Source organism: Drosophila busckii, chromosome X (assembly GCF_011750605.1).
Source record: "Drosophila busckii strain San Diego stock center, stock number 13000-0081.31 chromosome X, ASM1175060v1, whole genome shotgun sequence".
In the NCBI taxonomy this organism is placed as follows: domain Eukaryota; kingdom Metazoa; phylum Arthropoda; class Insecta; order Diptera; family Drosophilidae; genus Drosophila; species Drosophila busckii.
Window position 1 is genome coordinate 2,492,099 of NC_046608.1, and position 22,669 is coordinate 2,514,767.

General features: G+C 39.8%; 1 protein-coding gene across 1 annotated transcript; it reads right to left on the reverse strand.

The window, feature by feature from the left end:
- Window positions 1-7,125: 7,125 nt before the first annotated feature.
- Window positions 7,126-9,265, reverse strand: LOC108605027 (endothelial lipase). The gene is made up of 4 exons (XM_017994595.1): window positions 9,060-9,265; window positions 8,845-8,999; window positions 7,565-8,041; window positions 7,126-7,511 (listed from the first exon to the last, which is right to left on the reverse strand). The coding sequence occupies exons 1-4, from the start codon at window positions 9,263-9,265 to the stop codon at window positions 7,126-7,128; spliced, it is 1,224 nt and encodes a 407-aa protein (XP_017850084.1).
- Between the last annotated feature and the right edge of the window lie 13,404 nt (window positions 9,266-22,669).

The window sequence follows — 22,669 nt, forward strand, 5'->3', positions numbered from 1 at the left end:
ACGTCAGCAGCGTTGGCGGCATCAACATACTCGTCCGGCCACTGAGTCCTTTTAGCCAATTTTAGTGTCTTACAATTTTCCGCATTGTCTCCGTTTTTCGTGCTTATCCGTTTCCGCTCTCCCTCTCTCTCTCTCTCTCTCTCTCTCTAGCGAGTCAGCGAGCACTTTCACGCCACTGTCATTGCTAAGCTTAAGTTGTAGCAGCATTTTGTTGTCCTTGTTGTTGTCCGCTCGTTGCCTGGTTAAAAGCATCTTAGCGTTGGCAAAAAGCATATCAACTGCCAAGGCTACAACAGCAACAGCAACAAGAGCAAAACGCACATAAACTGAGCCAACATCTCACACTCACTCGTTGGGATTGGATTGGAGACGAGTTAGAGGCGCCATATCGCCCAACGCCCACTCACACATATGACAGTGGCACGCCATGCAACGCGTTGAGCCTTGTTGGCCCGCCTTGGCAGTTGGCTGGCCGCAGTTTGATGCCACAAAGCAGCAGCAGTAGCAGCAGCAGCAGCAGCAGCAGCAGTAGCAAAAAGTAAAGCAAAATAAACAGCGCAGAGCGTGCGGCGTTAGTTGCTAGATCTCACTCGCTCACACTCTTTGCTCCTCCCTTACTCCGTTTCCCTTCAAGCTTCCACTCTTCAGTCGTAATCTGCTGCGTTTAGTTTATTGCCGGCCATTTGTTAAAACAAAAGCGCTGCCATAGCAGCGACAACAAAAAAGGAAGCGAGAGGCAGAACCGAGGTGAAGTTTATGATGCGCTTTGCTTAAAAGTTATTAACTAAATTGTATGCGCTTGAAATTGAATGCGCTGCTCAGCTCAGCGCTGGGGCGGCAACTTAATCGCTGCAACTAGATGAAGCGCCATAGGCATCTGCATCTGTTTGCCTCAGGTGCTTGTCTTAGGGTGTGGCCCGCTGGCGATGGGCCTGATGATAAAGCAAAAGTTGCAACACAATATTTTAGTGTCATTAGAACGCGGCCAGAGGACAAACGCTGCCTAAGGGCGTGGCACCAAGCACTAAATTCGAAGCACTGACAGCCACCAAAGCAATGCCAGAAGCTAAGCAACTGAAACTGCAGCTGCGATTAAATGCGCAGCGCAGCGCAAATGCAAATAGGCCAAAAATAAAAATTATCTTTCAGTCTCAGAGCTCAGCATGCGGCGCACTTAAAAGGCTCAAGCTGAGGCCTAGACAAATGCATTGCATTTGAAAGTTATGCTGCTTGTTCTTAAGCTCCTTTATCTGTTATTATTATAGTATATTATTATTATTTATATAATACAATGCTAATAAATAAAAGTTTATAAACGAAAGTGCCACAGATCTGTGGAGATATTTTAATCTCTCTAGCCAAATTCGTAGCAGCTATACATAGAGATTTACTTGAGCGTTTATATAGCTCGATTATACTACTAAGAGTTGCAAACATTCATAAAAAATGTTTTAGAGTTTATCTCTTGTCTTTAAAATAAAAGTGTGTATCACTTAAAGTCAACTCTAAGCGTTGCTTGGTTTGAATTTCTATGACAATCCAGGGCAGTGTTTGCTTTTACAACAGATATATATATAAATATATGCGAGCCAAAACTCAAAGTGGTCAGTACAGTGAAAAATTTAATTTAAAATTTACTATTTCGGTTTTTTTTTTGTTTTTAATTTTGTTAGCTACTGTTTAAGTTAACAAAACAAAGAAAAGCAAATAGTCCAAAAATTGATGCAAATTTTGAATGTGCAACTTAAAAGAGTTTTAAGACAAGAACAGTAAAACTTAGTACAAATTAATATAAATATAAATGAAGAAGTTATAAGCTTTGTTTTAAATATAATTGGCTGCCACTCTCTTGTTATTCGTATAGTATATATAAAGTATTTAATTCCTAGTGCTTTCGTCTGTACTAAACACTTAATATAAGACTTAATTTAGCGCATATACTAATAGTTATAATTGTGAAAAAAAACTCTGTGAAGAGCAATCAAAGTTAATTTTTAGTAAAACTAAATGTTTTTAGTTTATATAATCGCTGACATTTCCCCCTGTCTGCCTTTGCCAGTCTTCGTTCTATATGGAATACATGTAGCAGTAACAGAATGACAGTTATGTTAAGCTAAAGGATATTAAGCCAACTATTAGCTAACATGAGTTAATAGAATATATGAGATCCAGCTAAGGCGTTCGAGCAGAGCAGAGTGAGCTGCATGAGAAGCGGTAGACGTGCCGTATACTTAATACTTAAATACAAAACTACTTTAATGCTAAATAAACATGCTGCGCCAACAAAGAACAAAGCGAACAAGCAGTATCGTATCGTAGTGACAACAAAGATATATATATATCACTTGCATATAGTAGGTTGTCATCTATACTTGATTGCCTGTTGCCAATTGCCATTTTGACAATTTTGATTTCGATTTCGACTTGTGGTGTGGCAAATAAATGTTGTAAATCTAATATGCTCAACTGTTTGTGCATTGAGCTGAGCTCAGTTCAACTTCGAGCTGTGCATTGGGCTGTGGTGTTTTGACAAGCTTGCGGATCGACTAGCCGCATTAGAAAGTCTCTGAGCTGAGCTGAGCTGCTCAGCTGCTTTGCATATGCAACTGTCAATATTTTCGACAAAAATATATATTTAAAATCGAAGGAGCAGCTGCCTCAGCTGTCGCCTGACACAATTACAGTGCGCGCTGAAATGCTTTGGACATTTCGATATATCAAAATTGATGCTTGGCCTAGCCGCTGCCGCTGCAACATAACTTTGAAGTGAAGCGTTGCAAATGCGAGAGCCTTGGCTCGATTTTATTATTTTTATGCATTTGCTGCTTGTGTGCGGTCTGCAGGGGGTTGCTCTGCTCTGGCTTGCTGACTTGTCCAGCTGGCTGAGTCGAGTCGACTTGGCTTGGCCGACAGGGCGGATGTGCGCTCTTAGTGAAAATTGCATTTTGAAAATGAGTGCAGGACACACAGGAGCTCAGGAGCTCAGGAGCACTCGGCCGGCTGGCAGCCAGGACGACGCTTAATATTTCATCTTTCATGCTCATTTGCACTTACAAAGAGCGAAAGAGCGAAAGAGAGAGATAGAGAGTGTCAAGGCAAAAGAAGAAGAACAATAGCTCCGACCGCACGGTGTGTAATCAAAAGAAAACGTTGCCTTTGGCTGCTGCTACCACCCACTGGCAAGCCAGCTTCTGCTTTCTTTATTTTCATTTTCACATTGGGCACGGCATTGAGGACGTCTTCAGCGACGATGGCACCTGCTGCGAGTTATTTACAGCCACTGGAGGGCATTCTATATACACATACCTCTCTCCCTTTCTCTCACCCACTCTCTCACTAAGCCGAGCCTGAGCATGTGCCGTGCACTGTGTACAGCTATTACACATCGCCGGAAGCATTTGAATGTGTTTATGTGCAAGCGTCCATCGCCTGGGGGCAGCTAACGGCAAACGGCAACGGCAACGGCAACGGCAACGGCAACGGCAACGGCAACTACAAGCTACAAGCTACAAGCAGCAGCAACTAAAATGTTTCCGTTATTAAGCTAAAGAAACACTTAACTTTGCCAGGATCACGCTCACGCCAGGTGCAATGAATACGAGTACGATGCTAGCACCTTGACGAGCTTCTGCACTGGAGAGTGGCTGAGTGGGGGGTAGACTTGGGTTTGTGGCATGCACTTGGGGCAGCTGCTTTAAGCAAATGTTAATTTGGGGCGCAACGCTGACAAAAAAGCGCAGCAAGCAGCGAGGCTGCCCCCCACCCACCCCCTTAAGAACAAATTGTAATGCAATTGATAAATTAGAACGCTAATTTGACAAACTCGAACTCGAGTTTTCGCTTTCAAACTGCTTAGTGGAGCATATATAATTATATACATTTAATTTATATTCAAATAATAAAAATAAATTTATCTTTAAAGTCTTATATCTTTATAGTAAAAAAAAATGCAAATGTAATTGATTAAAAGAATATCACAAAGAATTTCCTTGTCACTTTTCAATAACAAAATTCTTTATTTATGCTTTGTATGATTTTGCAGCTGCAAAAGCTTTAGCTGCATTCAAAGTCAAAAGAATTCAATTCAATTCAGAAAAGTTTTCATTTGCTTACAGTTCCAGCAACTCTCTCTCTCTCTCTATCGCTCTGTCTCTCTCTTCAAAAAGCCAAAGCAAACAAGAATGAAAGCATTTTGTGAAAACAATTTGTAGTTACCAATCAGCATAGTCTGACAATTATTTAAAGTTATTACAACAAAATAAAGTGAGTTCTCTCTCCCTCTCTCTCTCTCTCTCGTTGGTGCCATTTTGTCAATTGTTTTTGTTTACCTTAACGCTCTCTTTGTTGTCAATGCTCGCTCTTGACAAAAAAAAAGAAAAATTAAACTGAAAATTTTATCACTTGTGATTTTATTTCGCTGTGGCGAGCGCACAAAAAAAATTAATAAAAGGAAAATTAACAAATTTGTTTAACAAGCGCTCGACACAGTTCGGAACACAGTTCGCCCCCTGCCCCTCACACTCTCCCTTTGTGCCAGTTGTTGTTATTGTTATTGTTGGCCGAGCATGTCCGTGGCGTGAGCTGCTTTTGGTTTTATGTGCTTTCCATAATTTTTAACATATTTCCATTGTTGATATTACATTGCGGTGGTGTCTACTTAGCGACTTACGAACGCTTCGTTGGCTGCTCGTTCAGGTTCAGGTTGCTGCCTCATATTTTGGCCCACTGTAGGTTGTACGTGCAACGCTGTGTGGCAACTTGTAAATATTTCCGTTCAATTTGGCAGGCATCGAATGCTGTTGCATGGCGACTACAAAAGGTTGCCCAAAATGAAAACACAACTGCCCCCCCCCCCCTCGCCTACTCACACACACACAGGCCACCACACACACATACACAGAGACATGCATGTACAGCAAGTCGTTGACTTGCAACAAAGTTAGTAAATGCTCTGGCCCCATTCCCCCAACAGCGTTTTGATGGCCGCCGCCATGGCGTATACGCAACATAAAGGCAACTGCAGTTTACAGTTAATCGTAAAACAAAATGAAAAGCGAAAACAATAAACTGAAATTCAATTTTCGCATTGTAAAACATAATTTTCTACAACTTGTGCCGTCAGCTTGGCCAACCAACCAACCAACCAACCAACCAACCGCCCGCCCAACGGACTAAAAGGTAGTTAATATTTGCAGCCAGTCCATGCTACATGACTGCTTGTTGTTGTTCTTCTTCTGCTGCTGCCGCTGCCGCTGCTTCTTGTTCTGTACTTATTTTTTGTTGCTGTTGCTGTTGCTGCTATTACATTCCACTCCAGTTGCAAGTTGTGAGTTGTTTTTTAGCCCCGGCTGCTTCCTGTTTTGAAATTTATGGCGCCGTCGTCGCCAGCACCGCCGCCCGTCGACTTCATATGAGTTATGCGCGTTTCATTTCAACTGCTGCTGCTCCTAACACTGACTCCTATGCACATCCAGAACCTTGGCGCCCGTTAAGTGTTAAATTGTTTTATGTACATACAAACATGTGTACACACCTATCCAAAGTCCTCGGCTCGCTTCTCTCTCTCTCTCTCTATCGTTCATCACTTGACAGCACGGGCCATTTAATTAAGCGCGTTGATTTTCACTAGCAGCGAGCCATGGCCAGAAAAACTTTCAGACACGATTTCAATTTCATCAACACACACACACACACACACAAACACTTTGCAATAATTTCTAGCACGTTTCTTGGCCAGCAAACAAAGCCAACAAGATGGTTACTTTACAGCTTTGTCGCAGACAAATGAAATGGGCAAGGCAAAAGTCAATAGTTAGTAAGCTAATAGTTATTAAACTAAACGTTTAAAATAAAGCCAAGCGCACAGTAAATATGAAATGTCTTACACAAAAACTCATTTGGCTGAACAGTCGCTCCAGCTCAGCATTGGAATCTCAAGGATTTCGAAAGGAACTTTAAGTTTAAATTGGTTGCAGCACTTGGAATTTATATGCCATGCAACCAATTCAAGCTCAAAAGTTATTTATAGATTAGCAGTTCAGCACTAAATTTATGGCTGACATCAATATTTTCACATTGAATGAGATATTGACTTATTAAGTGACACTTAAGTGAATTAACGAACTAAGTAATTAATAAGTTAAATATTTATTTATATTTTTCTATATGTATATTTATATACGATCTATCTATTTAACATAATAAGTAAATTCTATGACTATTCACATATTTACAGGGTTAGCTACCACTCCTTGGGAGGCCTAAAGGGAAGGTCAAGTGGGTGATGTCGGTTCAGACATCTGTGGTGCTGGCTCTTGTCGAGGAGGTTAACGGCCAATGGGTTGGTGTGCCGATCCAGTCTCTTCTGGTATTTCAGGCTACGCCTCTTAACTTCTTCGGTTACGCTGAGTACTCCAATGTCCTTGAGGATCACCTGATTATTCGCGTAGTGTTAAATATTTAGAATTTAGGCTAGAATACGCCAGATGTATATGAAAATTGCCACATTGTTTCAAAATGTGCTAAGTAAGCTAAATTGGCATCAAAAGATGCTGACAGTTTAGCAAAAGTTTAATTTATTTAATTATTTATTTTTTTCCCATTGTTATGTTGCTGTTATGTTTCCATGTTATGTTTGTTACTACTGCCGGTCCCTACGTTTTATTAGCATATAGATTAAATCAAAGCAGAATTTTACTAATCGCATTGTTATGAGCAGCAAGCAGTGTTGTTAAACGACGTTTGCTTGTGAGGCAGCCCTAACTTTATATCGACTAGCGAACTAAATATTCTCTGACTGTTGTTTTCTTTTTTTTTCGCATTTTCGCAGACGATCAGCGTTGCTAATTTAGCTATTTACACGTCAAATCTGAAATTTCTGGAAAAGGAAATGCGGAATACACTGTAAGCTAGCGGGAATTCTAGCTATATCATAAATGTTGCCTTTTAAACATTTGAGTGGCTTTAGCTAAAGCTAATTTTAGTTACCTCAAGAGTTGGCAACAATTGCTGACAACATCAAGTGTTGAATTGTATAGTGTTGGAAAATACGCAAACATTTGTCATTACTTTTATATTTATAAAAAAAAAACATAAATTGAAATTGATTAAAGCTAGAAACTAAAGTTAGCAGCCCGTACGGCCGGACACGCGATTGCGTCTACGCCAGTGCGCACGTTGCTGCTGCCGCTGGAGGGCGCCACTAGTGCGTTGGCTGGCGTACATGGCCCGCTCGCGCTCCAGCTGCCAGGCTCTGTCCTGAGCCTGCCCCCAGTTCCAGGGCCAATCCCAGCTGGCATCCACATAGGGCTGATGTGAGCCCGTGTCAAAGTAGAAGCTGCCCTGAGTGCGACGCCGCGAGTGAATGCCGAAGCGGGCGCGACGGTTCTTGTCACAGCGACCGGCGCTAAAGTCGCGATAGCTGTCGCATTGATAGCCCACAAATGGATACTTGGGGTCCATGGACTGCTTGAAGAATATGGCGGCCGACGAGTGACTGCAGGCGATGGGATCTGCCAAAGGAATGAAATCATTTGAATTTAAATTATTTCCATTGCTCACTCACTCGTATTCTGCATGTCGCGCAGATTCATAAACATCAGGCAATTGCGCTGGGGCGCACGTCCGCCATTTGGATAGAAGTCAGCATGGCCGCACTTTAAGCTGGTGCCGAGCGTGCCGCCCGAGGTGTGCAGCACCTGGACGAACTGCGCGTCTGTCGGATCGAGGCGATACTTGGGCGAGACCACTGCGGGCAGCGTAAACAGCGGCCCCGCCGGATCCAGGCCAATAATCTGCTCCACCTCGCCGCCCAGCACAGTGCCCGCATAGCCGGCCGCATGTGCGCCCAGGCTATAGCCCGCGAGCGTTATGTTGCGCCTGTGAAAATGCTGCGGACGCATCTCCTCCAGCGCTATGATAATGCCCGCCACAGTCAGTCCCACATCGAATATGGACATGGATGCGCTTTTGTAATCATTCTGCGACAGATTGCCCCAGTCCACCACGCACACGTTGTAGCCCTCATCGAACAGCGTCCAGGCTGTGAAAACCAGAGCAAGCAAAGACTTTTGTAGCAAACTGTGTCATGTTAGCCACAAATTGTTGAGTGTGCAACTTCATAGGCAATGCTAATGAGCAATAATCCCAACCACAGAGCCAAAGGCTGTGTTTATAGAGAATTTAAATGTGGGCCACTCTTAAGGTGACCTCAATTCTCATCAAAATAGCGCTAAGCTGTTACGATTTAAAGATCATGTCACGAACACAATGTGAAGCGTTTATTATACACAAACATTGCTAAATAATAATAATCTATTATACAATGGAGCGCAACCGACTAGACTAGACTCTGTAGCAAGCTCAAGAGCATAGAAGAGCAAGTTTGAAGTTAAACTTATAATTAAAGAACTTTACTTGATCAAACAGACTGAGTGCGAATATTTTCTATATCAAAGTAATGTTTTAATTGTGCGCGCAACCGACTGTCTTAAACTCTGTAACTACAGCATAAGAACGTAAGAGTGCAAAGTTACATTAACCTATAGTTAAAGATCGCTACTTTAGTTTTAATTTTTCAAACAAATATTTTACTTGTGTTATGAAAGAAATAAAGAATTTCATATAACAAAATTATTTTACATTGGGCTAATGAAATTAGCAGAAGTATAAGTAGATATATTAGAATTAGATTAACAAATTAAAATATTATTTGTATTATTAACAAACTGAAGTGTTAGCATTTTAAATAAAATGTTAGGCACCAAATTGTTCAGACATCTGTTGTCGCTTAGCAGAAAGTGCTGCCAACTTTATCAAAATCGCATCATTTGCTCAGCAACTTACTCAGCAATAGCTCCTGCACCCAATCCTTGCTGCCCTGATCGTTCCAGCCGTGCAAGAAGAGCGCCAACTTCTTGTTGCGATCCAAGCGACGAAAGCCGCTCAAGTCGCCCAACTGCAGATGGAAATGCACTTCATCGCCCAAGTTCTGATCGGAGCTGCGCGATAGCGATAGAAAGAATATTTGCTGATGCTGGAGCAGCACACGGACCACTTACATGGTGCGGCAGGAGAAGACAATGCCATAGTTGAGATGAGCGCGCTCCAGACTGTTTCTCAGCATCGTCTCCTGCATATAGCGCATGCTCTTCTGAACGATATTCCATTTGTGCATCAAGGCATCGCTGCCAGCAATGGAGCCCAAGAGCAGCAGCGTCAGCAGCGGCCAGCCACAGAACGAGGCAACATTCGCTGGCCAGCTCATGTGCCAAGATTCCGCACACAAACAACAGCAGAAGAAAAAAAACACACACACACACACAAAACCGAATTCACACAAACAAAATAAACATATAAAATATTTCTATTTAGCGCTGCGCGAAAGCTTCAAACTAAATGCTGAAGAAAGCGAAAAAAAAAATTGAGTTTAGGGCAACTTGGTTTGGACCGCTTTGTTTGCTCCCTGACATGCTACTGAAGCCAGCATGGCATTGTAAGCAGCTTCCAAGTCCAATAAAAGCAGAAAAAAAACACACAAAAAAAAGAGCTGGGGGCCGTCATCAACATCAGATGGGAGCACATGTTCTTGTAGCTCTGCTCTGCTTAATGTTTGCACAAGTGAAAGTAAAGCTTGTAACGGCTTTGGAATTTAACGACTTTAGTTCTGTTGTTGCTTTGCGTTGCTCTTCACTGATCTTGACATAGAAGCTGAGCTACGCGACTGCTGTTCAATCAGCTGAGCAAACATCGATCGTAAATTGTTTTATGGCCAAAGACAATGACAATCCAATCCAACAATTTACAACAAATCATAAATTTCTCAAAACGTACCGAAACTATTTATGGCAGGCAACAGCGAAAAACACAAGCGCTAATTATGAAAACCCATCAAAACTGAGCATTGTTTCAATTTCAATTTATGCGCGATAGCAAAGCTTTTAACATAATTCGATCCGAGTTTCTCTCTCTTCGAAGACTTTGAAAACTCTCTTCGAGCTCTTCGCACTTTCTCTGTTGCTTGCTCGCAAGCTTTCGGCCTGGCGCTTGCTCATGATTAACCACTTACTAAATGTAAAGCTTGGGTTTATCTAAATATTTTTTAGCTAATGTCATTATTACAGCAAAAGGTTCTTGACCTTTTTGCTAGCCAAGTGGTTCTGTCTTCAAAATGCTCAAACTAGGCCAAATCAAAATTTGAAATATTTGTTTATTTGCTTCACATTTGTAAATAGTATAAAAGTTTAAGCGATTAATGAGCATTAGCTTAAGTTATTAATGTTATTTCAATCAGAATTTATTAGAATTTTCCAAAACATTTATCTTTATTAAAAAAAAAACCTTTTGAAAACTTATAATTAATTCTTTACATCAATTTTTCTTATAACAATATTGTCCGGTATCAGCGCCAATAGCATTAACTATAGCTGCTCATTATCATTCAGTACATGTATTTATTAATAGTTTGCATTTTAAGCAACAATTGTTTTGTTTTTTTGTATTTAGTATTAATGCAAATATTTGATAATAAACTCAATTAATGCTTAATAAGAAGTTTAAGCTTCATTTTAAAGCAGCTGAATTATATTTTTATGTATAGAAATAAACAAAGAAAATAAAATTAACAGCAGTGTCTGTCATTATTTTTATACACTTTGACATTTTTGTAAAATATGGTATTATGAAGTTGCTCAAATGTATGTAACAGGGAGAAGGAGGCGTTGGCAAGAACCCATCAAGTAATATATTTTCCTTGATCAGCCCTTCCCGAAAAAAAACCCGGCGGAGCTGAGTCGATATACGGCCATGTCCGTACTGTCCGTCCGTCCTCTGTATGAGTGCGTGTTTCCCCAACAACTATAAGAGCTAGAGCAAGCAAATAACCAAATTTGGTGCTCCTATATCCAGGACACTAACTTTTATTTTTTTTTTTTATTTCTCCCCTCCTCCCAATCGAAAAAAAACGATATATAAAGCAGTAAAAAATGAATAAAATCACAAAATTGCCTAGTCAATTTCAAAACGATTGTGAAAGTTTCAGAACGATCGGAAAAATAGCTTAGGACATTATTACACATTGGATTTAATATAGCCATGTCCGTGTGTCGCTGATGACGCTACAGCGAAAACGAGCTGAGACGCGTTAGCTTTTTTGTGTGTATGTGTTTGTGAGTGCATGCGTGTGTTTGTTGCGATACCTTAGTCAAAGTGTATTTAAATGTTGGCGCCCAACTTTAACCTGTCCACTTGTTAAACGTACAGATTATTCAGTTTAGCTATGAGCAGAATGAGATAACAGGAAATGTGTAGAAATAATTTAAAATAACTTACACAACTAACTTGATTGCAATTTGGCCATAAAAAAAAACCGTTTGATTTTCAACATATTTATGCTACAACCTTTGTGAGCTTTTTTAGTCTAGAAGTTAGCATTTGATGCTGTAGCCCGATTTATATACGAGCAGCCAGTTTATTTGCTGTTGTTCAAGTAAAGAACAAATATATTGTATACCATATTGAAACAAAGAATTGATTGATTCATAAATAGGTTTGAGTGTCAGTCAAATTGGCAAATAAACTAAATTAGAAATTTAAATTGACTAAATTTGTGTGCAAAAAGCAAAGCTGTTAATTGTCAGAAACTAATTGTGACAACAAACAAGCAAAACAGACAGACAGACAGATAGTGAGTCTGTCTATCTGTCTGTCTGTCTCTTTGTGTGTTTGATCATCATTACAATTAATAGAATTCGCAAACGTTTAGTGCCAACAGTTTCGAGCTCTTGATGATTCGAAATTTGTGGTAAATATTTTGCCACGCAGCTGCCATTTTTGGGTGTCTTATCATTAATGTAAAGTGCGGCTTAATTTTTGCTGCACAATAGAGAGAGAGAGAGAGAGTGAGACTGGGACACAGACTGTGGCGTCCTCGCTGCCGCCATTGAATGTTGTCGGTCCCATAGCCCATTCGCATATCTTCCAACAGTGTTGCCTATTAAGCAGCATCATAATAATAATGTGTAGCAACAAGAGCAGCAGCAGCAGCTGCGTGCAATAACTTTACATGTGTGTGCTGCAGGCTGGTTGAGTGGGTGGCTGGTTGGGTGGTTGGTTTGGTGCTGCGTTTGGGGACGCATTCAAAGCAATTTCCACAATTTTCGTATTGTTTACTTAATTAATTCTGCACAAAGATTTTCATTTACGCGTATGTGTGTCTGTGTGTGTGTGTGTGTGTGTGTGTGCAATTGTATTGGCATGTTTGTTGGGCTTGTTGCGGCACTCGCAGCTGCTTTGTGGTTATTACAGCAAACCACACACCCACACACACAGACAAACTGTGCGTGTGTGTGTGTGAGAGTGAGAGAGAATGACAAGCTGCTTTTTCCATAGACCGAGTTGCGTAATGAGTTTATAACATTTAATGAATATCACCGCAGAATGCGCAACAAAGAAATTTCTTTCATTTTTTTCGCCCCCGCATTTAAAGTCACGCGCCTTAAAGCATGCAACAAGTTTTTACTTTATTTATTGCTCTGTGTTTGGCTGCAGCCGCACAACAAGTTGCTCTAAACTCTTGAAAGCTAAAACTGAATTTAGTTTTGCAATAAAGTTTCATAAATTTTTCCGCTGCATAGACGCTTATCCATAGTCAAAGTATCGTGTGTGTTGCTGCTGCTGCTCATGCGGAATTGCTTTTTCCGCCGGCAACTCAATACAAAATCGATTCCGTTTCTATGACAAAAGCCGTTGGCGTTTGTGTCAGTTTTGCATACCGCTCGACACTTTGTACAATTTTTCTCAGTTTAGTTTCAGTTTTGCCTCAGCTACTTTTCTTGCTTATTGAGTTTTCTTCCCGACACGCCCACTACTTATGTGTGTGTGTGTATGTGTGTGTGACCCAATGGCAGCAGCACCAATTTGATGGCCTTGCGCTCGACTTGACAGCGTGACAGAGTTCGAGTTCATTCAATGGCAGCAGTGCCAGTGCCTGGCCCTGTAGTTTGCTTAACGCGCTGCTGCAATTCGAAATTCGAAGGCGTTCGAGTAGCTCGTGCTGGGCGTGGCACTGACTTGACTCGCTGACTCTCTGTTCTGTTGTCATTGAAGGGAAACTATTTTACCGCTCAATTGATTTTGCAATTTATTTGCGCGCATTATGCGAACACACACACACACACACAGAGAGACAGGCGCGAGAAGGTGAATCCTGCTGGAGGAGGCGACACACGTGTCCTGAGCCGAAAACGAGCATTTGCCAATAGCGGGCGCATTTCCAATTCTATTTACTCCCAATAATCATCATCAATGTCAGTTTCGCTTGCACTAAAAATAAAATAACAACAACAGCAGCAGCAGCAGCAGCGACAGCAACCAAAACAGCAGCAACAACAACGTTGGGGGCAGAGCACAAAAGTAACAACGTCAACAGGATCATTGGCAGTATTGACAGCAACAAAAGCAAATGTGTGCTGCTGCCATTGCTATTGTTGCTGTTGTTGTTGTTGTTGTCACAGTTGCCCAGACACTCGACACACACACACACACATAGACAAAATGGCAACAAGCAGCTGTAGAGGCAGGCCACGCATTTGAGAGTTGATGTTTATATCGATTGCTGGCAATTTCGTGAATTACAACACACACACACAGAGAGAGACACACACACACAGAGACACACACACACACACACTTGAGACACCACGTCGGCAACGTGCCGCATGTTGCGTCCTTAGATGGCTCCTCATCCTTCACAACATTTGCTGCTGGCCCCGTCTCTGTTTTGTTGGATTGTCACCAGAATCGGTAGCCAGCAGCAGCTCCGAGACCGAGACACAGTCGCCATTTACTACTACCACTCACACTTATACAACAGCAACTAGAGCTACGTAACGTAATCACACAATGCCACATGAACAGGCGACAAAGTTGTCAGCAAGCAATCAAAATATAATTGAGCAGTTTGCGCATTTTTATCACTTTTTGCTATCTATAAGTTGTAGAATCAATCTTTATACCTTTAAGCCTTCAGTGCAAGAAATTAGCAGAAGATAAATCAATAGAACTAATTCTTATAATAATATGAATATGATATCGATAAGTTGTAGCATTGTTTATAGCAAAGTTAAGTAAATAAGGCGACACTTGTGTTTGCTTATTTCGCAAGACTTTGTGGCGAATATTAACATATCTATCGATTGCAAATTTCGATAGATCAACAGCATCAGCTAACAACTAGACAATATCATAACCAAGCCACGAGTGCAAGCAACTTACATCAATAGCTTTGTAATAACAAAAATAACTTAACAAAATAAATAAAGCGCTTCTGATAAACTAAACATGCCAAAACTTTATATAGAGTATACATATATACATATATATATGTAGGGTTTCTCTCTACCATATATATTTATTATTTATTGGGTCAAGATGCTTTTGTTTATTTATATCAAATTAAACTTAAGTGCTCTTTAGCTATGCGTGTCATGCTTTGAACTTAGACGATCTTCCAACTTCTCTCTCACTCGATCTCACTCTGTTAAGCCGCTGCTACTGTTAAGCTACTGTTAATATGCTCTAAGATAAATTCACTATCATCAACATCATACATTAGCTGTATCTTATTTCATTAACGTTATTACTTCAATACGCGCTAAAAATCTGCAAAAATAATTCTTATAATCAAATTAAATATTTTTTTTTTAGAATTAAGATTTAATAAGTGAAGGATTTGTACAATGAAGAAGCGTATGATATATGTTGTATATAGTATATAGATGAGAAAGTGTGCTGAGCCTACCATTCTCATTTGCTTAGCTTAGTTAGTTGCTTCTGCATTTGCCAAATTTTACTTTGATTTAGCGATCAGTAAGCCTTTGGTTCTCACAATCCTCAGCTAGCTGAAATGAACTTAACTTAAGCGTATTAGCGACAATTTTGTCGCCAGTTGCAAGCGTGTGTGTTTGTCTATATGTTAGATGTTGCGCGATTTGCTGCGCCCGATGCTCGTTGACTTTGTTACAGCGACACACACAACACACTTCAGACAATGTCATGTCCGCTTTGCACACGCAATGTTGGAAGGGGGTGGGGAGGGTAAGCTAAAAAACAAAAAAACTATAACAACAAATTACGCTAAATCAAATCTGCTTGTTGTTGTTATTGTTGTTGCTTTTTCGTTATGCTATGCGTTGTTTTACTTTCGCGCTGACGCAAGAAAGTGTTGCATACTTTTTGGCTGTCATTTGTTTTTATGCACACTTTCAAAAAAAAAAAAAAAAAAAAAACATCCCCCAATCCAGTCCATAGCAATGCTGTGGCAACAACCTGTGAGTGAGTATTGAAGTGGCGCAGCCTTTAAAGGCAACAGCCGCAGCAGCAGCAGCAATGAGCGACAGCAGTTTGTGCAGAAAATTGGCAAAAATTGTCATTGCTTACATCATAAAAAGCATTTGAGGCTAAAGTGCGCTTAGCGACAAATCCGCTTGTCATGGCCAAGCCGAAATACACACAAAGATGCACAAATATAAAAATACAAATAAAAATTAACAACAACGCAAACATCTCACGCGCTAAGCTCGCATAATTTGCGCAAAATACCAAACACACAGACACACACACATACAAAGGCAGACAGACGCACGCATAACATGCTTAAAAATAGATTACAATGGTATAAAGTTAACAAAGCGCGACCTCTGGCACTCGCTTTGCTCCAGCTCCAGCGCCAGCGCCAGCGTCAGCTCCAGCGCCAGCTCTAGGTCCTTGCATAAGCTGCGAAATAAATTTCACGGATATTGCGAGTCGCTAAAACGCAAACAAAAATTTGCAGCTTTCGAACGCATAAATAAAGTTTAAAAATAAAGTGAACAAGAAGTTGTACTCGTAGTCACAGCAACAACAACAACAACAACGGCCGTGCCACAAAAGCTGGCACGCCAAAACATTCGTGCCACGCCCCCAAAAACAAACGTCATTTAAAAGTTATTTCAACGTTAGTTGGTGTTTATGTAAAAGTAGCTGCCGGCCAGCCACAAGTGCCAAACGACTTGGCACGACTTGCTGCATACCCTTTGCTCAATATTAAGCATACGCCGCGTGTGGTGCATACCCTTTGTGCTATTGTGGCGCTAGCTGCGCTCGTATATAAAAATTTATCCGGTCTGCCCTCGCTTGTGTTTAAGCAAACTTTACACACTCACACACACACACTACTTGCCTGAGCACGCACATACAAATGAACTAAACGCTACGTGCTGATTACTGCAAACGCAAGGATTTTACCACACACACTCACTGGATTTCACAAAGAGCAAGGACACAACACAAAGCAAAAGGCGACACACCAGAAATTACGGCAGGTTTCTCATTTGTTAGTTTTGCTGCTGTTTGCCAAGTATTTCACGCGATTCACGCACACACACACACACACAAATACGCGTGTGTGCTGTGCTGTTTGTATAAACGTGGACATTGCCCGCTCAACAAAATATTTAGCAAGTGTGTAAATTTTAATACACACACACACACACTCACTCAAAAGAAAGGGAAGCCAAAAGAAACGACTGCAAAAGCTTTTCGACTTCAACGCTTGTGGCATGCGCTATAAAGTGGCAAGCATTCCGACAAAAACATAAACATACAGTTATTTCATTTTCATTATTTAATAGCATAGCATAGCTATCAATTAAATTATTGTTGCAAACGCAGCAATTGCCAATAGTTAAACATTAATACGGGATTCAGCTGAAAACAATTGCGAAATCAACTTTAATAAGCTAAACATGGAAATAGGAAACGCATCCGATCCGATTATTTGGCAGGAGAAAATATGCCCCGAACCAAAATTTGTAATCGTTTTTCTCTATATAAGCAACTATTTTATTTTTTTAATAAAAAGATTTCCTTTCTTTAAGCTATATATTTTTGTATATTGTAAACTATTTCTTATCCTAGTTGTTAAATAATTATGCAGAGCCTAATTGTAATTTATTCATTAATAAGTGAATAAATATAAATAGTCTAATAAGTAATGATTACAATTACAAATGATTTTTTAACTATGATCTTAGCTCATAAATTTAGCGGACTGATTAATAAAATTTCTGGCAATAACTTTGCTTTTTATTTTAGCTCGATTTATTTCAAAAATTATTATTTAATATAAATAAATAGTTCCAATATTAAAAATTAAATGAAAAAACAGCTACAAATCATTAGTATTATGTATAATTTATTTATTTAAATTTATATTTTTTTTTAAAAATAAGAATTACTTTACTATTATCAAAATATTTCCAGAATAGGACTTCTATGTGTTTACTTCTGGCAATTGATAATGTAGAACATATACAATTCTATCTATGTATTAGTATCTAGTGCCAATTTTCATTTTTAAATTTTCTATTATGTAATTATTATTATTACAATTGAAATATTTGTATAACAATCATTAGTAATAAACTAACAAATTCTATTAATTTCATTTTGTAATAGGATATTATTATATTATTTATAGAGTATATACATATGTTTTTTTTATTGTATACACTTCTTATACACGTCTAATAAAGCTCGGACTGCATAAGTGTTGACTGTGTGTGTGTAAATAAATTGTGTTCCTTAAAAGGTTTCCAGCTAATGCTAATCAGCTGAAAGTTGTTAAAGTTAAGCCAATTGAATAGTTTATATTAAAATGCACAATTAGCAACATTTATTGCGCCTTAATTGTAGTTTATATAAAATGTAAGAGTATGTGTGTGTGTCTGTGTACGAATTTAAAATTCCAGAGAACTACATAAGCTGACAACATTTAAATGTCTGCCAAAGTCAATTGAAATGCGACAAATTCCTAAGCTTGTGAATGCGAATGCGAATGCCTGTCTAATTGAAATTTTCATATCAATTAGAAAAGTCATTTTAATTGCCATACAGTTCAGAAATTTAAAGTGCTTTCATGACATAAACACACACTAAAGGGCGCATCGACATGTGTCCTGTAGTAATTAACTCGACATGGCTACAATAAGTAATCAGCATCAACATCAGCAGCAGCATCGTCATCAGTCAACGGCCAGGCCAGGCCAGGCCAGGCTCAAGTTCAGTTGCGTGTGCTCCACCCCCCGCCCGCTGGCATTAACCCCTTTGTATGGGCATTTTAAAAATCAAATTGTACCACTGTCTGTTCACTGTTCTGTGCTCTGCTCTGCTCTGCTCTGCTCTGTTGTGTGTATTTGGCAATCGCAGCCATTCGTCGTCATGGTGATTGATTGATTGATTGACTGACTGTATGATTTATTGGCTATTTAGCCAGACAGCAGCAGCAAATTAGTTGCATAAACCAAATCTAAATGCTTTGTAACTGATGCTACCCACACCAATCAAAAATACACACACACACGCACACACATAGACAAGTGCTGTGGGTGTTGGTGTTCGTACCTTAAAGCACTTAACAACTTTGGGCATAGGTAAAGTTTTCATAGACAGCGCCGCACACACGTTGAATGTGGCAACTCCGCAAACAAGCAATCCAAACTCATTAGCTCGTTCGACTTTACGTCTAACGTCAAAGTTTCATCAACCAAACAGCATAGCGAGGGTTGCCACTGAGTTGGCTAATCAAATAATGAGCTGCATGGCAAATACAAATGTAGTTATCATTTCAAATGTATATTTATTTATTGGGATTAGTAGCTAATTTGAATATCGATCAAGCAAAGTATCGATTAGTATCACATTTATTTGTAACAGCTGATTTGAATTATGCTAAATATCGATAAATGTAAAGTGGAGTGAAAAAAATCGACACATTCGGAGAGAGAAGCGAGCGCTAACACGAAGTTTTTTAAGCGCTACGCCTAACTTAATCAGATTTATATTAATAAACATATATAAAAGTCCAAAATTTTTGTTGCTCAACTCAACAATAAGTACATCGACATCTTTCAGTTTAAAATAAGAAAGGAATCGTAGATGACGCCAATTGAGTTGTTGAGTCAAGTTCGCATTAGTTAACAGTTAGAGTAAATAAATATTAACTACCATATTAAGCTTAACTTTATATTTTATAGCAACAAAACTTTATAAATAAATAAATGTACATTCAATTCAATTAAAAGTTAAGTTTTAAACCTAAACAAGGTTTTGCACTCTTAACGTGACGCTCGCTTTCGAGCTAGACTTCGACTTTTGCACCACAACTGAATTTAATCGATACTATCGATTGTCTCTGATATTGGCGCGCTAATCGAATTGATTTTACTTTCTAATTCCAAACTCACTGAAGTTTCCCTTTTTGTATAGAACTGTCTGCCAATTCATTGGAAACTATTTAGACCAGCCTCGCTATCTATTTCAACAACACTATCGATAGCAGGAAAAAGCAAACAACAAAGCAAAACGATTGTGGCAAAATCAAGCAAAAAGTTAAAGTTGCTCTTGCCATTTCCGGTTTGTTGTTGTTGTCGCTTCCAACAAAGTTAACTTTTTACACTGACAAACAACAACTAGAGCAGCAGTAAGGGGTGTTGGCAAGGTGGGGGCGGTGTGACGCGGCTTTGTTTTGTAATTTGCACCTATCGATGTTAAACTTTGAGTGCGTTCGCGCAATTTTCTGAGCAGCAGCTCAAGAACTTTCGATTCGATTCGATTCGTTCGCTTTTAATGAAAACAATGCGTAATGATACGTAGAGAGAATCGTTCAATAGACAAACACACACACACACACACGTTAAGCTACACTAATAAAGCAAACAATGCTTGGCATTCACTGCCGGTGGCAGCAGCCAAGGTAAACAACAAACACAACAGACAGATGAGAAATTGTGCAAAGCATTTAAAAACGCAGCAGCAACAGCACAGACTGTTGTCCTGCTTTTGTCCTGCTGCTCTGCTCTGCTGTCAGTGGCAGTGAGCTGCGCACTTCGAAGGCAGGCGAAACGTGCAACACTCATACGTCATGTTGTACGCTCGGCAGTCGGCAGCACACACACGCACTATGTAATGGCATTTTTATGTTGCATCACGTAGCGGTCATAAGTCATGTTTAGAGCACTGACTGCTGCCGCTGCTACGGCTGCTGCTGCTGCTGCTGCTCACTCTCTAATGGTATTGCTGGCATTTCTTGCCACCCCAAAGCGTTTCGAACTCAAATGAACTGTAGCTAAATTGGCTGCCTCGACATTTCCTACTCACTCAGCCCTAGCGAGCTGCTGCTACTGCTGCTGCTCCTGCTCAGTCATCTCTCAGCTTGTCTGTGTGTGTGTGTGTGTCCCTCTTGCCGTGTGTCTCACAGCTGTCCAAACTGTCAGTCAGCGCGCATAGCTTAAGCGGATATTACAAGGTGTTGTCCAAACATTGACCGTACATGAGCTTAAAGCAAAATTAACTAACCAACAGCCAATTGTCAATAGTTACTCTCTGATTAAAATCAGCACTGCACACAGCTGGCAATTGCCTAATTGCTTAGCAATTGACATTTTAAGAGCAATTCAATTCAAAGCAATTAAGCAAAGAGTGAAAATAATGTTTAAGTTTAGTCACAGGCTAGTCCATACATCATTGCAGTTCAGCGCTCTGTTTAATGCTTAAAATTCAAACTGCCAACTTAACGTATACGTAATGTTTTGTTTGCTTACGTTTGCGTTAATTGCATCGCTGAACTCGTGCGAAAAGTAGCGCAGCGCAAAAAGTATTATTATTAACTTTTAATAAACACTTTCCACTCATTACTTTTTTTTTAACATACGTTTCGCAGAAATCCGCTGTCAGTTTGTTATTTACTCCACAGCACTGACGAGCACTTTGGTTTAATTTCTGCTCTTTATAGAGAAAACAAGGCCACTCATGAATTAAATCATGTTAATGTTTCACTTACTGCTAGCTATAGTGTTTAGCTAATGCTTCCAACTATTCTTGGCATAAGCACAACTCCGAGTACTCTGCGCGGATTAAAAGTTAGAAACTTTATTTAATATTTAACACTAAGCCAGGCCTGTTTGGACTGCCTTGAATTTTTCCTTTAACTGTGTAGCAATTTATATAAAAATTAAACCAAGTTGGTTTGAAAACAAATTGCAAATAAATTTATTTCATTTTGAATAAATTCAATTTAGTTATTCGTATTATTAGTGTTGCCGATTGAGGGACAGTTTGAATATATAAGAGGCTAAAGCTGTCCGATGCTTAATTGTAATTGAATTGAGAAAAGGCTTGGACGGCAACACATCAATTGAGCACTCGAGCAATTAGTTTTAATAACAAATGTATATTATTTATGCTGGGCTGCAGTTTCCTCAGTTAATTTATAATTTTTCACTCATTAAGAGTTCAGCCAGAACTGAAACTGACCCGGCTGGAGAGGCTGGGGAACTGAAACTGGCCCACACATTAATCTTAGTGCAAGAGCAGAAGCTCCGAGCGAAAGCCGCTCAGTGAGCCTGAGCGACAGTCAATGATTGAACCATGCTGAGCTCGCCCACGCGTATGTAAAACGAAAAGAGCGAGAGCAAGAAGAAGCAGCATAAGGAACACAATCCGCTATCTTATATTATTGTATCATGGCTTGGGCTATGGCTTATACCAAAGACTTATATACTTATACTTTTACTTATACAAATTAGCGTGCGTGCCTGAGAGCGAGAGAGGGAGAAAGAGAGCAGCGCTGCTTTCGTTCGCTGACGCTCGATCGCTCTTTGCTGCTGCGACTGAACGAGAGCTTCGTTTCGTTTATTGAGTGGGTGGGTGGGTTGGGTGGTCTGTTGTTTTGACTTAAATAACTTAATTGTTGAATAGTTTGATAACAATGTGTTTAAAGAATATTAAAGAATAATTCAATAATATATTTCTGAGCCATGCATTAACTTTTAGTTTTTTGTTAAAGTATTAAAAACACACAAATTTTTATAAGAGAGCACAATTAAATTAGTTGAGTTATATGAGATATCAAAGATAAAAGAGCCCATTGGCTGATTGCTCAATATGTGAAACTAATCTTATGTTATATCTAAAATTGTTTAATTTAAAATGATAATAAATTTAAGAGCTACGTAGGGCAACTCATTAGCTAACGATTTATATATTCATAAAAAATATTCATAAAATTCAAGCATGTAAGCTAATTATAAAACGATTGTTTTAATGAAAAGTTGCTGCTCAATTGAGCATGCGAATTAATCTTTAATTACATAACGCACTTGGCTGAAAGCATCGACTTGGCTAATTGCTAACGCTTCTACTTAGTTGCAGTTCTCAGTTTGAGATACATTAATATTGGCTCTGACATTTGATTTCACTATCAAAGCGCGGAGCGTAGCGCGGGAACGAGACAAATGTCGATTTGGTAATATTTTTAAGCAGCTTTTGTTGCCGCACTATCTAAACATAAAGGCTGCGGCCATTAAAGACAGCATCCAAAGTGGGAGTGGGTGGGGGCGCCACTTGGCACTATTGTGTGTTACGCCCACGTGCACGCCTCACTCTGTATATTACGCCTGGGCTGGCGAGTTTTGATTTATTTGCTGTGCCTGGCAGACAAAAGCCGCGACGACTGTGAGCGTCAGCCTGATGAGTTGGGCGGAGTGCTGGGACTGGGGCTGGGGCTGAGCCTGTCAAGACGCATCAGGCAACGACGGCGGCAACGTATCGTTGCATGCACAGCTCTCTGTGTGTC